This window comes from Carcharodon carcharias, chromosome 32, assembly GCF_017639515.1.
Source record: "Carcharodon carcharias isolate sCarCar2 chromosome 32, sCarCar2.pri, whole genome shotgun sequence".
Taxonomy (NCBI): Eukaryota; Metazoa; Chordata; class Chondrichthyes; order Lamniformes; family Lamnidae; genus Carcharodon; species Carcharodon carcharias.
Genome location: NC_054498.1, coordinates 1690926 through 1708623, shown reverse-complemented (window position 1 = coordinate 1708623; position 17698 = coordinate 1690926). Strand labels below are relative to the sequence as shown.

Below are 17698 nucleotides of genomic sequence, written 5' to 3'. Positions count from 1 at the left end.
TGTCTTGGTTTTGGTCTTCATTTCTAAACAACTATTAGAATTTAACAGTGGTAGCAGAGAATGGTTGCTGCTTGTAAGTAATAGATTGGAAACTAAGCTTTCTTCAGACAACAGACTGTATTTGGAGTTAACTTTAAGGGCAGAGTGGTTTGGAATAAAAAAGGAGAATGGCTGAATCAAAATGTCGAGTTTCAGGGTAGGATTATCCACCAATGTTTTCTGAGATTGAACTCTGTGAGCAATGGAATAATGAAGTAACTATATGGACACTGGTTACGTCCTTGACAAAGAGAAAAAAAGGAATGGCCTTGGCACTTTCACTACCATACAAAAGCAAAATAAGATGCGAGGTATTTTTGGAGTTTGAGTCTGAGCATTTGAACACGAGTGAAGGTTTGAAAACGTTATTAGATTTTATGGGTAAGATCTATCAGAAGGATGTCGTATTAAGCGCTTATGAAACATGGTCCAATTTTGAAAAATTCAGAAAGTTGGAAGAAAGTTCCATAGAAGATTTTATAATGGAATTCAGTAGACTATATTCAAGATTGTAAAAGTTCCATCTGGAAATTCCCCAATTGGTGCTGGCGTTCAAGTTACTAGAATGTGCCAAAGTATTGAATATGGATGGCTTCTAGTTCTAACGGGAGTAAAATTCGCAGAAAGATACACACTGCTAGAACAGATGTCAGAAGCTCTAAAAAAAAAATTCCTCAAACATTTCTTTCCGGCAATGTTCATGGAGCAAATGAGCCAATTGGCAGTAAGACAGAAAATGGAGGATACAATGTTAATGGAAGCTTGGCCTAAATAGCCAAGTGGTTTTGGTACTGGGTTTGTAACCCCAAGATCAAATCTCACACTGGCAAACTATGAAACAATGTAACTTCATCTGAAACAGATGGAAACGGGTTTGTACTCGAAAGAGTTATAATGTTAATGGGATGGCGAGATCGTTTAGAAACGGGACGCAGGTGTCAGCACGAGAGGAAATTTGTAACTAGAAACAATGGGGACAGAAACACCTTGGACAATTAAGGCACAAGAAAATAATTGGGGATTTATAACAGAAGAATGAACCCTAGAAATGCCCAGGGTATGATCAATCGGTGTTTTAGGCGTGATTCATAGTACCATTAAGCAATGAACTGTGCTCAATGATATAATAAGGTGGTCAAAATTAAATACGAGACAGAAGACTCAGAAGAGTGATCATCCCCCAGTTTGGCAGGGGACTACCGTTAGCTCTACCTTTTCTGAGCATTTAACTGCACTACACATGGGTGGAAAAGTGTTCCTTAAGGCTGAAGTTTCAGAAAGAATTCAGTGAGCTCTAAGACACAGAGTATGCCCACCGGAAACTATTTTCAATCAGGGAGACATGGTATACTATAAAAGAGAAGGATTTAAGGGGTGGAAAAGCCTGGGAAAGATTATAGGTAAAGATGGTAAAACAGTCATTTTACAACATGGGGACCAAACCATTCGGGCACAAGCATCAAGATTAGTTGGCACAGACTACAAATTTGCAGGTTCAGAAAGTGTTTTAGGAAAGGACGAAGAACCATGTAATTCTCATACCCCATATGTTGCATGATTGTGAGGACCAGGTAGCTCAAGTTGACAGTGTATCTGAATATGGAGACAGTTATTTGGACGAAGAAGATAAAGCAATTTGTCCCAGAGGACAACTGCCAAAAGCTGGCACTAAAGTTACATACTCACCAGAAGGGGCCAGTCAATGGTGGGTAGCGACAATTGTAGATAGAGCGGGAAAGGCCATTGGAAAATATAAAAACTGGTTAAATGTACAAGATAAAGAACAGGAGGTTAGGCCTATGGATCGGAAACATGAAGTACTAAAATGGAAGGCATGGAAATGCAGTATCATTTCAGATGGTGGGTCTGGGAGTGAACATGCCTCGAGGAACAGATTGCAAACTGTTGAAAGAACATCTATAAATGGGAGAGGGAGATCAAATGGTAACAGTCCCGGAGCATGATAGAAGGCAGGATAGAGGGTGTAGCTTAGCAAGGTCAAGGAATATGGCAAAGAATGGTAATGCTACAAGGAGCAGAAGCCCATGTGACTGAGAAGTCTTGGTAGCTTCAAACAAATTAGGTGATAAATTAATAAAGGATGCCAAACAGCAAGAAGTACATAGTTGGAAAGAATTTGCGGTATACACAGAAGTGCCAGACAGGGGACAACCAGCTTTGTCTCATAGATGGATATGCACAGAAAAGGTACTTTCTGAAGGGACTTATAAAGCTAAAGCCAGGCTAGTGGCACGAGGGTTTGAAGAAAAATTGGGTGACCAGGATATAAGAGTAGATTCACCCACAGCAGGGAAAGTTATGCTGAAGATCTTTTTAGTTCTAGTAGCTGCAAGTGCTTGGGAATGTAAGTCCATTGATGTTAAAGCTGTTTTTTTTTGCAGGGACACCAAATTCAAAGGGAAGTTTTGCTCCATGCACCAAAAGAGGTGCCAAAGACAGAAGGGAGCTCTCTGGAAGCTAAATAAATGCGTGTACAGTTTAAACGATGCCTCCAGAGTTTGGTGTTTCTCAGTGAGGTCAGTCTTGTTAAGGTTGGGCTGTCTTCAGTTGGAAGCAGACCCGGCAGTGTTTTATTGGCACCATGGAGGGAAACTTGCTGCATGTTCCTGATGCATTTGGATGATTTTTTTTGTGAGATGGTAGTGGCGAATTTGAAACAATTGTCGTTGATGGGCTCAGAACGGAGTTTAAACTTGGAAGTCGGGTTTCTGTTGCACTTTAAGTGCATTTAAATTGGAAATGAGGCAGAGTGGATCACACGTTGTTTTACATCAATAACAATCCTATTTAGAGAATGTCAATCCCATTGCAATTAGTCATGGTAGGGCCTCCCAGAATGACACAGCAACTTCTGAAACTGAAAAAGAGGAACTCGGAAGTCTAATTAGGAAACTCAATTGGCTAGGCAGACAAACCAGGCCAGATGTCAGTTTTGACGTTTTGGAATTGAGCACTGAAATGAACAATCCCAAGGTTGAAGAAATCATTCGGGCAAACAAGACCTTGACCTAATTAAAAATGGAGCAGTATGTTTTGAAATTCCAATCTTTGGGTGATGGTAGAAAAATTGACCTGATTGTGTTCAGTGATGCATCTTATGCAAATCTACGTGATGGATTTTTGAGTGCAGGAGGATTTATATTTCTCATGGGGGGGAGAAAGGCAAATGCTGCCCTTTGGCATGGGAATCTAAAAAGATACAAAGAGTTATGAAAAGTAGGTTGGCAGCAGAGACTTTCGCCCTTGTTGAGCTAGTAGGTATGGCATTCTTTATAACAAAGATACTGGCAGAAATTTTAAAAGGGACAGAGTATTCAGGGATGGTACTTATCGAATGTCTTATAGATAACAAGTCACTTTGGGGAAAATGTTCACTCTACAAAGTGCACTAACAAGATGAGTTGCGAATTGACATTGAAAGCTTAGAACAGATGCTTGAGAATAAGGAGATTGCCAAGATCAAATGGATTGGTAGCAGCTACCAATTATCTGACTGCCTCACCAAAAGAGGAGCAAGCTCCAACAAGTTACTAGAGATCGTCAAGGAGAGACGTCTTTGTCTTTAGGAAAAAATACTTTTGTGTGGACATATCTATACATGTGTTTTTATTTAAGGAGGGAATAAAGTCAACTTATTGATTGAAAAAAATATGTTGATGTTTGTTATTACCATTTTTTGTGTGATTATATAAACTCAGGGTTACTTTCTTTTTATGAAGGGGGAACCTGTTAGTGAAGGAAACAGTTAAAGAAGTTCAGTTGCTAATTATTAGGTTGTTTAACTAAGTACCCATGGTTGTATAAAAGGGATACCAGCTGAGACTAGTGCTGTCTGAGGAGAGTTTTATGACAAGTAGTAAAACTCTGTCTTGGTTTCAGTCTTCATTTCTAAACAGCTATTGGAACTTAACATTCACCCCTTCCTCTTCCTCCCAGAACCATGATAGGGTCCTCACTTTTCACCCCACCAGCCTCCGCATTCATTGGATCATCCTCTGCCATTTCTGCCAACTCCAGCATGATGCCACCACCAAACATGTCTTCCCTTCATCTCTCCCCCCCCCATTCTGTAGGGACTGTTCCCTTCATGACACCTTGGTCGACTCCCCTATTATCCCAACTCCTCATCCCCTTCACACAGCACCTTCCCATGCAATCGCAGAAAGTGCATCATCTAACACTTTACCTCCTCTCTCCTTCCCTTCCAAGGCCCCAAAAGCTCCTTTCAGGTGAAGCCACTTGCACCTCCTTCAATTTGGCCTACTGTATTCGCTGCTCCCAATGCGGTCTCCTCTACACCGGATAGGTTAAACGCAGACTGGGCAACCGTTTTGTGGAACATCTTCACTCAGTTCGCAAGCATGACCCAGGCCTTCCTGTCACTTGCATTTCAACACACCATCCTGCTCTCATGCCCACATGTCCATTCTTGGCCTGCTGCATTGTTTCAGCGAAGCTCAACGCAAACTGGAGGAACAGCACCTTGTCTTTTGATAAGGCACTTTACAGCCTTCCAGACTTAACATTGAGTTCAACAACTTCAGACCATGAACTCTCTCCTCCATCTTGACCCATTTTTTAATCCAATTTTTTCCCCCAGCCCTCCGCCACCAACAACAGAGCCATCTGTTACTTGTTTTTAGTTATGCTTTCACAGAGCGCTGATCCCTGTTCTGCTATTCACACATTGCTATCTTACCTTTATGTCACTATCAGCACCTCCTTTAGTCTTTAACACTACCATTAACACTCCCTTTGCCTTGTGTCCATGACATTTTTGTCAAATCTCTCCTGAGCTCCCACCTATCCCTGACCTTCTATTTTGCTGCACTTGCTCCACCTCCTCATAAACAGTATAAAATCCAGTACATTTCTATCTATCTTCAGCTCTGAAGAAGTCATTAAGACTGTAAATGTTAACTCTGTTTCTCTCTCCATAGATGCTGCCAGACCTGCTGAGTTTTTCCAGCATTTTTTGTTTTTATTTCAGATTTCCAGCATCTGCAGTATTTCAGGACAATTACATGGGTAATAGAGTAACTAACTGTGTAATCAGTTAGTTACTCTATTTACATGGGAAACAGGGAAATTATATGTGTAACATGGTAACTACACATAATGTACTTGCAGATGGTAGCTGTAGTATGAGGCCCTGTCATGGATCATGTGGGATGAGTATCATGCTGTAAGAGAACATATGACCAGCACCTAGGGATCAGTCTAGTGTTGGACAGAGCTGTGTGTACCAGCAAGCATGGAGACAGTTGCTAGCTTGAACTCTTTACTGTGCATATGTAATAGTTCTTGTAGTTAATAAATATATACAGTTAACCTACTTAAGACTATGAAGACTTCATTAAGACCTACTGAATGGTATCCGACACCCTACAACAGTAACTATGTGTAGAACAGTAATTACATTTGTGACAGGGTTGCCACATGCATGACATTGTATACACATGTGTGACTTTCTTGCTTTATATTCCAAAAATTGTTTTCCCATGTGGTTTAGGACAAGCTATACCAGCCCCAGCTCCTTTAACCTTTCCTCAGCACCTGTGTTGCCCCATCCACTTTCAGATGTAATAATCTCCTTTCTGTGAATGGGTGTCCAGGATGTTCCTGGTTCTCCACATGGGATCAGAGTGACACTTTGTACAGCAGTGGCTGTTGTCCTGCTGCTCAGTTCTGTGACTCTCAGCTAGTGAAGCTCAGCACCTTACTCTTCATGTTAGTGTGACTGAAACCAGTGCTGGATTTCACAGATTTTTTTAATACACGCTATAACTACTCGATTGCTCCTGAATCTGCACCTTTCCCCAATAATATTTTCATTTGCTTCCAAAGAAAAGATGAAAATGCTTAGTGTGGAACATAATTTTCAAATTAAGCAAACGTGTAGATCCTGTGAGATGGGCCGTGTTTCTGACAATCCCCTGATTCCCAGCCTGGTTGCAATCTGCTGTCATTTGAAGTCCTGCTAAATGATAAATGTGTCAGTGGGAAGGGATGTTCTGCATGTGCTGCTCACTCTGCTTGTGGCCTGTCCCAGGATGATGAACCACCCTCGAAATCCAAGAGGAAGAAGAAGAAGAAGAAGGAAGAAGAGATTGACATTGATGAGGATGACCCAGCTATCGGCCGTTTCACCTACCCCTACCACGAGCTGCTTTTGTGGGCAGTGCTGATGAAGCGGCAGAGAATGGCATTGTTCTTCTGGCAGCACGGCGAGGAGGCTCTGGCCAAGGCTTTGGTCGCCTGCAAGCTTTACAAGGCCATGTCAAACGAGTGTTCTGGCAGTGAACTCGTGGATGACATCTCACAAGATCTGGAGAACAACTCCAAGTCAGTCACCGTTCTGTTTATTATTGCTACCATTTCTCTCCGGTTAGTCAAATGGCTCCTTTTCTTCTCCAGCAGGAAGATGCATTTTTCAGCACGTGAGTGCAGTGAAAGCATTCGTGGGCCAATTCCACACAGGTGATATAGGCCTCAGTCCAGTCACACATGTGGGCCCTTATATGGCAATATGTGCCTAAGGCTGGTCCCATGTGTGGTGATATCAGTCTCAAGCTGATCCCACACATTCAGTTTACACAGGAAGTTCATCAATCTGCGGCACACTATTCAGGCAATGGACGGATCTGACACAGGGTCCAGACCCAAAGCCCCTCTCATCTATCGAGTTACTGTGCAGTTCTCTTTGTGTCACAAGATTAAATATTCCTTGTATCAGATTCAGGACCAATTGCCTGGAGTTTTCTTAGAGCCAATAATGATGGGCCTGTGTTTGTCAGACAGCAAAATTAAAGCTAAAATGGACGAGAACCTGTGACCAGCTTGGTTGTGTCTCTGTGTTAGCTACTTTTCCCTTTCCACCTCTCCCATTTATCTCTCTCTCTCTCTCTCTCTCTCTCTCACCTTGTTCGAAGGGATTTTGGCCAACTTGCTGTTGACTTATTGGACCAGTCATACAAACATGATGAGCAGGTGGCCATGAAACTCCTGACGTATGAGCTGAAGAACTGGAGCGACTCGACCTGCCTGAAGCTGGCAGTAACAGCCAAACACCGGGACTTCATTGCTCACACCTGCAGCCAGATGCTGCTGACTGACATGTGGATGGGCCGGCTTCACATGCGCAAAAACCCCGGCCTTAAGGTGCGCTTTTCTGGATACTGCTTAAATCACAAACGATAAATGCAAACCAAATCATCCTTTTAAAATCTAATTATGTTACTTTGTAAGTTATCTTACTTAATGTGCCACAATGAAACACTTCTAACAATCTTCTATGAAGGCGCTATATAAATGAAAATTGTTGCTGTTTTGTGGGATCTTGTTGTGCACAAATTGGCTGTCGAGTTTCCTCCATTACGAGCGATGACTATCCTTCAGAAGTACTTAATTTGCTGGAAAGTGCATAATTAGGACATCCTTACAATGTGGAAAGAGCCATATAGAAAGAAAGAACTTGCATTTATATAGTGCCTTATGCAAATGAATACATTTGTTAAAGTTTGGATTGTTAGTGTTGTAAGTATAATTAAACTGCAAAGTTATATATTATCCACAGTTCAAATGTTTCCATGGGGTCTGTGGTATTTCAATTCATATCTAACATAAATGAATATAAAGTATAGCAGGTCAGTCTTGTGATTACACTTTCATCCTGAATCTAATTTACTAACACATTGTTTTGATCTCCTATCAGATTATGCTGGGAATCATATTTCCGCCGGCCATTCTCTTCATGGAGTTTAAAGGCAGTGATGATTTGTCATATGAAGCATCTGGGGACAATGAACAGGGAAAAGAGAAAGAGGAGGACAATGTAAGTGGGCAGACAGTGGGGAGGGGAAGGCGGAGGAAGAGGTGGGGAGACGGGTGGGGGGGGGAGGGGGAGGTGGGGAGACAGTGGGGAGGGGAAGGCGGAGGAGGAGGTGGGGAGATTGGGGGGGTGGGTGGGGGAGGTGGGGAGACGGTGGGGTGGAGGAAGAATCCACGAAGCTTATCATTAAAGAACTAAAACAGGAAAATCCAGAATCCCAGAATGATCTGCTCAATGTGGGACTGAGCTATACTGACCAGGAGTACAATGCCCAGTACTGACCAAACAGGAGCTATACTGACCAGGAGTACAATGCCCAGTACTGACCAAACAGGAGCTATACTGACCAGGAGTACAATGCCCAGTACTGACCAGAAAGGAGCTATACTTACAGGAGTACAATGCCCAGTACTGACCAAGCAGGAGCTATACTGACCAGGAGTACAATGTCCAGTACTGACCAGAAAGGAGCTATACTGACCAGGAGTACAATGCCCAGTACTGACCAGAAAGGAGCTATACTGACCAGGAGTACAATGCCCAGTACTGACCAAACAGGAGCTATACTGACCAGGAGTACAATGTCCAGTACTGACCAGAAAGGAGCTATACTGACCAGGAGTACAATGTCCAGTACTGACCAGAAGGGAGCTATACTGACCAGGAGTACAATGTCCAGTACTGACCAGACAGGAGCTATACTGACCAGGAATACAATGCCCATTACTGACCAGATAGGAGCTATACTGACCAGGAGTACAATGTCTAGTATGGACATGCAGGAGCTATGCTGACCAGGAGCACATTGTACGGGACCAGGAGGGAGCTATACAGACCAGGAGTACAATGTCCAGGAATGACCAGGCAAGAGCTATACTGACCAGTTGCACGTTTTCCGGGAATGACCAGGAGGGAGTTATACTGACCCAGGAGTAAATTGTCTGGGACTGGCCAGACAGGAGCTATACTGACCAGGAGAACAGGACTGCTCCGTGTGAAATACTGTTTCCTTTATTTCAGGATGCAAACACTGAGGCTGTTTCCAGAAAAGGGGACGAAGAAGAAGGGATGGAAAATCACAGAAGTATTCCAATTGGAAGAAAGATTTATGAGTTCTATAATGCACCAATTGTTAAATTCTGGTTCCACACTGTAAGTTCCACTGTAAACCATAGATGTTCATACTCTAGCAGTGTAAGGTTAGTAATCACACCCAGTGTAAGGGGAATAAAATACTACTTATAAACTGAGATGGACTTGAGGGATATGGGTGATATATTTCAATATGGAATTGGATAACTACTCAATAAGGAAAACGTTTGAGGAAAGATAAAGGAGTGGGACTTATTGACAACTCTTGCAAAGAGCCAGTACAGGGACGATGTACATGGAGTCCTGTGCTATAAGATGTTATATTAAGGACATGGTGAGAGGGATTGAAGATATGGGGGAAGTGGAAATTTTAACCTATCAGAAAGGAATGGGCTTGACCCTAATGAACCCTTCACACAATCATTTTATATTTTGAACAATGATCTTTAGAAATTCTGCCTTTTACACTCTGTGCACATACAAATTGTTACATAGAATTATCCAGTATAGAAAGAGCCCACTCATTCTATTGTGTCTGCACTGACTCTTTGAAAAAGTTACCAATAAGTCCCACTCCCCTGATCTTCCACCATAGCCTTGTAAATAAACTCTAACTACTTAGTGATCCTTACATACCCTGTGAAATTATAGATCCCTCTCATGTCGTAATAAATATGTAAGAATGTGCTAATCCTACATGAGGTGTATGTGTCCATTCTTTCACAGATGGCATACCTTGCATACTTGCTGCTCTACAACTATGTAATCCTGGTAAAGATGGAGGGCTTACCCTCGATTGCAGAATGGATTCTCATCTCGTATATTTTAATGTTGGCCGTTGAGAAAATCAGGGAGGTGAGGAAGCCACAGAGTCTTATCACTTTCAAACCTGACTTTTAAGAAGGGTGTTCCCAAAAAGGAAATCTTCTCTCTGTTCCTCACTGTGTGGCAAGCCTTAACACGAGAGAGTGCAGAGCAAGGGGAAGGTCACTATGAGAAAAGGTCATTGACTACAGGAAAGGTCATTGGCCGCAGGGGCAGGCACTGGCCACGGGGGAAGGTTAGTGCCTGTGGGGAAGATCACCCGCGTGGGGAAAGGACGATAACTCTGGGGTAAGGTTACTGACTGTGGGAGTAGGTCACTGGTCACTGGCTGTGGTGGAAGATCACTGGGCGTGGGGGAAGGTCACTTTCATGGGAAAGGTCACTACTGTGGGAGAAGGTCACTGGCCGTGGAGTAGGTCACTGGTCATAGGGAATGTCCCTGGCTGTGGGGGTAGCTCCCTGACTGTGGGGGAAGGTCACTGAGTGTAGGTGAAGTTCAGTGATGTGGGGGAAGGACACTGACTGTGGGGGAGGGTCACTCATGAGGAATGTCGCTGGTCATGGAGAATGAAATTGGCCCTGGGTGAAAGCCATTCCTACGGGGAAGGTTGCTCCTATAGGGGAGGCGACTACTGTGGGGGAAGGTCACTGTTTGTGGGGGAAGGTCATTGGTCTTGGGGAATCTCACTGGCTGTGGGGGAAGGTCACTATTGTGGGAGAAGGTCACTGGTCATAGGGGAATGTCACTGGTCATGGGTAATGTCATTGGCTGTGGGTGAAGGTCACTCATATGGGGAAGGTCATTCCTATGGGGAAGGTCACTCCTATGGAGAAGGTCACTCCTATGGGGAAGGTCACTGGCCATGGGAAAAGGTCACTGGCCATGGGGGAAGGTCATTGGTCATGGGGGAAGGTCATTGGCCATGGGGGAAGGTCATTGGTCATGGGGGAAGGTCATTGGTCATGGGGTAAGGTCACTGGCCATGGGGGAGGTTACTGGCCGTGCAGAAGTTCATTTGCCATGGGGGAAGGTCACTGGTCCTGGGGAAGATCACTGGCCGGTTGGGAAGGTCACTGGCCATCGGGGAAGGTCACTGGCCATGGGGGAAGGTTGCTGTCTATTGAAGTCTTCATTCACTCTGTTCTTTGCCAATCCTTTAGACTGGATATTAATAGTGCGCTAATTTTCTGTATGAATGAGGACAAACCTGTCCCACCTGACTATGTACCTTCAGGATCCACACTCCTCTTCTTTACACTGACCTGTCACAGCAAACACTCCACAAATGTTCAGGAAGTCCTATTTGGAGATGACAGATTTCTGCCTATTGAATTATAACAAATTCCATCCTTGTTAATTCAATTTTTAATTTAGATCCTAATGTCAGAGCCAAGTAAACTGAAGCAGAAGGTGAAGGTGTGGATGCAGGAATACTGGAATGTCACTGACATGGTGGCAATCGCTATCTTCAGCTGTGGCGTGTTACTGCGGCTCCAGAGTCAGCCTTATATGAGCTATGGTCGTGTCATCTACTGTGTGGACATTATCATCTGGTATATCCGTGTCCTCGACATCTTTGGTGTCAACAAGTACCTAGGACCCTACGTGATGATGATTGGGAAGATGGTGAGTGAGTCTGCACACCTGAGTATCAAGCCCCTGGGATTTGTGCTTTGATCTGGAACTAACTCCCACTTCCCACCTATCCTACATTCCAGTGAATGTTCAGATGGAATCAGAATGAAGTGGATTGAACTTTAATGTGGAATAGGGAGGAAGGAGCAGAGTATTTCCATCCAAACCTGGAAATGACCATTTTGGGCTGTTTTAATTTCCTCAAGAAATGACTTGGACACCGTGCTTGGCTGTACCCTGGCAGAACTTTGTGCCTGGATTCCCTGTTTGTAAAATCCAGCGCAGCCATATGGCTCCCATGTAGTTCCTCAACTCAAGCTCCACATCCTAATTTTCAAATCCTGTTCTGGTGTCACTCTGCCTAACCTTCATGATGTTCTGCCCTACACCCCTGTAGCTCCAGAATACTTCTAGTTCCCTGTGTTTTATCCTCAGCTGCTGATCTTTCAATCTCTATGCCTCAGCTTTTGGACTCACCATAGATCACACAAACTCCTTCCTTCAAAAAATCCCTTAAATCTCTGGGCTGTGTCTTTGGCTCCCACCTCTTACTTCCTTCCTGTCTCAACTCACTGATTTCCTGTCCCCTTGTCAATCCTCTAGAAATGTTTCTCTGTGAGAGTGCGACTCTATAGAAGCAGATTGTGTAGGGGGTTTCACTCTCCAATGCAGGATTTGTAGATTCTTGTTCCTGAGGCTTTGGGGAAATAATGGCATAGTGGTACTGTCACTGAACTAGTAATCCAGAGATAAAGGCAAAATACTGCGGATGCTAGAAATCTGAAACAAAAACAAAAAATGCTGGAAGAACTCAGCAGGTCTGACAACATCTGTGGAAAGAAAGACAGAGTTAACGTTTTGAGTCTGTATGACTCTTCTTCAGAGCTAAAGGAAATAGAAATGTGGTGAAATATATACTGTTTAAGGGGGTGGGACAGGTGAAGCTGGATAGAGGGCCAGCGATAGGTGGAGGCAAAGGAGAGATTGCGAAAGATGTCATAAACAAAAGGTCAAAGGGGTGTTAATAGTGGTGTTACTGGCTAAAGGAGGTGCTAATGGCGACATTAAGAGTGGAAAGCAGAACGTGATAATGGCAGGACCAGGGTAAGCACTCTGGAAAGTGACAGATGGCAGTAGTGGGGGTGGGGTGGGGTGGGGGGACAGATGGTGGTTGGAAAAAAGATCAAAAAGGCTAAAAGCTGGGGATAAAATGATGAATAAAATGGAAATACCTAATAATAAAGGAAATAAGTGGGTAAAAAAATAATAAATAAATAAAAATTTAAAAATACAAATGAATAAGAAAAAAGGGGTGGAGATGGAGGAGAGAGTTCATGGTCTGAAGTTGTTGAACTCACTGTTAAGTCCGGAAGGCTATTAAGTGCCTAATCGGAAGATGAGGTGTTGTTCCTCCAGTTTGTGTTGAGCTTCACTGGAACATTGCAGTGGGACATGTGGGCATGAGAGCAGGGTGGTGAGTTGAAATGGCAAGCGACAGGAAGGTCTGGGTCATGCTTGTGGACAGACCGAAGGTGTTCCATAAAGCGGTCACCAAGTCTGCATTTGGTCTCACCAATGTAGAGGAGACTGCATTGGGAGCAGTGAATGTGGTAGACCAAATTGAAGGACGTGCAAGTGAAGCATTGCTTCACCTGAAAGGAGCACTTTTGGGCTCTTGGATGGTGAGGAGAGGGGAGTAAAGGGGCAGGTGTTGCACCTTCTGTGATTGCCTGGAAGTTGCCATGGGAGAGGGTTGAGGTGTTGGGGGTGATGGAGGAGTGGACCAGGGTGTCCCAGAGGGAACATTCCCTACCAAATGCCGACGGGGTGAAAGGAAGATGTGTTTGGTGGTGGCATCATGCTGGAGTTGGTGGAAATGGCGGAGGATGATCCTTTGAATGCAGAGGCTGGTGGGGTGAAAAGTGAGGACAAGGGGGACCCTATCATGGTCCCAGGAGGGAGAGGAAGCAGAGGCTCAGGAGATGGGTTGGACATGGTTGAGGGCCCTGTTAACCACCGTGGATGGGAAACCTCGGTTAAGGAAGAAGGAAGACATGTCAGAAGCACTGTTTTGGAAAGTGGCATCATCAGAACAGATGCAACAGAGGAAAAGGAACTGAGAGAATGGGATGGAGTCCTTACAGGAAGCGGAGTGTGAGGGGCTGTAGTCGAGGTAGCTGTTGGAGTCGGTAGGTTTGTAATGGATATTGGTGGACAGTCTATCACCAGAAATTGAGACAGAGACGTCAAGGAAGAGAAGGGAAGTGTCGGAAATGGACCATGTGAAGGTGATAGATAGGTGGAAATTGGAAGCATTTCAATTTAAAAATACAAATGAATAAGAAAAAAGGGGTGGAGATGGAGGAGAGAGTTCATGGTCTGAAGTTGTTGAACTCACTGTTAAGTCCGGAAGGCTATTAAGTGCCTAATCGGAAGATGAGGTGTTGTTCCTCCAGTTTGTGTTGAGCTTCACTGGAACACATACCCCATAAAGAGACAGGCATAACTGGGACCCATGTGGGTACCCATAGCCACACCTTTTATTTGGAGGAAGTGAGACAAGCTTAAGGAAAAATTGTTCCGTGAGAGAACAAGTTCAGCCAGACGGAGGAGAGTGGTGGTGGATGGGGATTGTTTGGACCTCTGTTCAAGGAAGAAATGGAGAGCCCTCAGACCATCCTGGTGGGGGATGGAGGTATAGAGGGGTTGGAAGTCCATGGTGAAGAGGAGGCAATTAGGGAGTCAAGATAGGAAGAAATGAGTTCCATGGGGCAGGAACAGGCTGACATGATCGGTCTACCGAGACAGTCCTGTTTGTGGATTTTGGGGAGGAGGTAGAGACATGCTGTCTGAGGTTGGGAGACTATCAGGTTGGAAGCTGTGGAGTGAAGATCTCCAGAGGAGATGAGGTCAGTGACAGTCCTGGAAACAATGGTTTGATGTTTGGTGGTGGGGTCATGGTCCGGGGGAGGTAGGAGGAACTGTCTGCGAGTTGGCGCTCAGCCTCTGTGAGGTAGAGGTCAATACGCCAGACAACAACAGAACCACCCTTGTCAGCGGGTTTGATAACAGTCAGTGTTGGACCTGAGATAACAGAGTGCAGCGAGTTCAGAAAGAGACAGGTTAGAGTGTGTGAGAGGAGCAGAGAAATTGAGATGGCTGATGTCACGCCGACAGTTCTCAATGAAAAGATGAAGGGCAGGTAAGAGGCCAGAGACCCAGGCTAATGCCTCTAGGGCAGCTGGTGGAATTTAAATTCAATTAATAAATCTGGAATATAAAGCCAGTCTCAGTAATGGTGACCGTTGGTGTAAAAATCCACCTGGTTCACTAATGTCCTTTAGGGAAGGAAATCTGCCATCCTTACCCGGTTTGGTCTACATGTGACACTCCAGACCCACAGCAATGTGCTTGACTCTTAACTGGCCTAGCAAGCCACTTTTTCAAGGGCAATTAGGGATGGGCAACAAATGCTGACCTCGCCAATGACACCCAATACCCCCTGAAAGAATAAAGAGAAAGAAATCCCCTGGTGCTTGGGAAGATGGTGAGCAGAAGCCGTCACTCACCACTAATTGATTATATATGGTGATTAGCAGAGGGGAGGGACCAGCTAGCAGTTTTCTCAGGATTAAGATACGTGGGAATGGGATGGGGAAGAGGACAGTGCCAAAAATGGAAAGCACTGAAATAAACTCGAGAAGATAGTGAGAGGAATGAAATATAAATGGAAAATGTTGAAAATATTCAGCATCCATTTTGCTGTTTGCAATGAGAGCAGTGATTTTTGGCTTCCATTTACTGACTCGGTTCCTGTGCCCTCTGCAGCTTCAAGTTTCTAACAGCATGATATTCTCTGGGTGAAATAGACAATAAACACATTAAATACAAATAATACCCAAGAGACACAACTATCTCTGAAATTAAATAATCATCTACTGAAAATTTTAAATCAGGGCAGACAAAGTAATTCCACTTAATATTCAAACATTTCCTGAAGGAATTTTATGGATATGATTTTAATTCCATGAATTCAAAAGGAATTGCTTCTCCATCTGGTCTTACTTAAAGGGAACCTGCTTTATGTTTCATATAAAAAGGTTCTTTGAAGGGTTTTTGAATTATTTTTCTTGGCTCTCTGTGTATAGAAATGAGTTCAGATGAAAGTTTTAATTGTATTTTACAAATAGAAGTCTCTGCCCGGAATTTTCCATCCCCGTTGGCATTGGACTTCATGGTGGGTGTGAGCAGACAATATGGCGAGAAGGCCAAATTTCAGTTTTAAATCGTCGTGAAACCAGTTTGCGATTGTCCACTCCATCCGTCAATGGCCTTTCTTGCTGTCCAACGTCGGGAATGTCATTTAAGTACATTTCGATCTAATTATAAACCTTGCTCGCCAGAATCATCCCCTGACGCTGGATCATCCAGGCACAAGCTGGCGTGTTTCACAACTTAAGTGACGTGCACTTGGTGGGCTGCACTTCACTCGAGAATTTGTTTGCCCACTTTACTTCAGGCAGCACTTGCAGTTATCAGTGCCAGCCTTCGCAGGCAGCACCACATCACTTTTGGGGAGTTCACAGGCAGGTCGCTACCTACATGACCAGCTGTAAGGCTGGGGTGGCGTTTCAATGGCTGCAGGGCTAGGCCTTGCTTGGGGAAGGGGGAGAAGTGGACTCAGGCAAGGGAAGAGACTACAGGGTGAAGGCTGTACTGGGGAAGGAGATATCTCAGGGTATGTGTGGGGGGCACATGTTGATCAGTGCAAGTGACCTCAAGATGGTGAGGGCTGAGGAGACAGTCTCCAGAGGAGATGAGGCCAGATGGTGATGTGAGGGTTTGTGTGATGTCCCTTGTGCTGGCAGGAAGTGGGATGCCAGTGAATTTGTGATGGCATTGATAGAGTGTGAGTTTAGAGTGATGAGATGGCCACCTTACCCTGGTGGCAGAGATGAGATCATTCATCCGTTTTCTACACTGGATGGCCAACCTCTTGTGTGCAGCATTGGCACTGACCACATCTGCCACTGCCTCCCAAGCCTGAGTGGTAAGAGTGAAGGAAGAGGACATCACAGCGGGCCTCCACAGTGTCCAGCAGGCGTCCCAGGAACGTGTCATTGAATCTGGGGCTGCACTTTTCTCAGCTTTTGGGGCCATGTTTTTACTGGTGCCCTCCTTGGCTGCAAACATTCAGAAGTGTGCACGCGCTGCTGTTTAAATATGGTGCCCTGTGAGAGGAATGTAAATCTGGGATGATTCCACCCTCGGTCTCATGCTATCAACAAATCCTTTTTGCTCATATTCATAGCAGAGTTTCAATAAATAGGTTGAGTCTCCTATGGGACAATTCCTATCAGGGGGTTAGCCACAGAATTAACAATTACCCCTTAATTGTATATAACGCATCAGAGATTGTGTTGGAAGTCCATCACATCCCCCAGTCTACTCTGTAACATACTAAATATTGTGTCATCAAACCATTACCTTCAGGTTAAGACCATTAGTCATTTGCAACTAAAATAGTTACACAAACAGTAAGCCAGCAGGAATTTGGTTGGACAATACTTAAAACAACTAGAATTGATCCATCAGGTGTTCGACTTGGAACATATTTATTATCCAGCCCCATAACATGCAAGACTTTAGGATGAAACAATCTTTTGCAGACTTATCAATGCAGTGTTATTGGTGAATAACATGACTTTCACGTTGCCCTAACAGTGTTCGACTTTGTAAGTTTATTGTAGTGAACTGAGTTATTGAAAGATTGCAGTTTGCACTGTCTTCATTTCATTCATCAACTTTGACTTTGATGATCAGTTTGCTTAATTCAAATATCTTCACACATAAATATTTCAAAAACAGATTGCCCAGAATGACTAGGTACTGACAAGAGGAAGTGGCACTAATTACAAAAACTACTGATGCTCATTGAATTTGTAGGTGCATCTGGGCAGTGTTGTGCTGTAGCTACTGCCACACACACCATGCACCCCCTGTCCAGCCCAACCCAACCACAGCTCTGTCTTAGAGAGAAACTGATTCCTTTAAATGTAGAGCCAACTGAAATCAATTCATAGATTAATTCCACCTGCTTCAAATCATACAAGATGCAATGCAGAAATAATACAAATCATTACACACCCATTTTGTCAAAATGCAGGAATGGAGTTTAGTAATGGGGCCTGATTAGTATCAGCAAAATAGATGCAGTTGATTCAGAGTTGTGTGATGACCTTAAGCCTTCCCCC

General features: G+C 44.1%; 1 protein-coding gene across 1 annotated transcript in view; it reads left to right on the top strand.

Annotated features, from left to right (window-relative positions):
- LOC121271949 (transient receptor potential cation channel subfamily M member 1-like) overlaps positions 1-17698 on the top strand; it is a 71970-nt gene that overhangs the window by 38923 nt on the left and 15349 nt on the right. The window contains exons 16-21 of the mRNA XM_041178205.1: positions 6113-6405; positions 6993-7221; positions 7775-7894; positions 8912-9043; positions 9710-9838; positions 11184-11435. Of these exons, the coding sequence (XP_041034139.1) occupies positions 6113-6405; positions 6993-7221; positions 7775-7894; positions 8912-9043; positions 9710-9838; positions 11184-11435 (1155 nt within the window). The remainder of the gene's footprint in view (positions 1-6112; positions 6406-6992; positions 7222-7774; positions 7895-8911; positions 9044-9709; positions 9839-11183; positions 11436-17698) is intronic.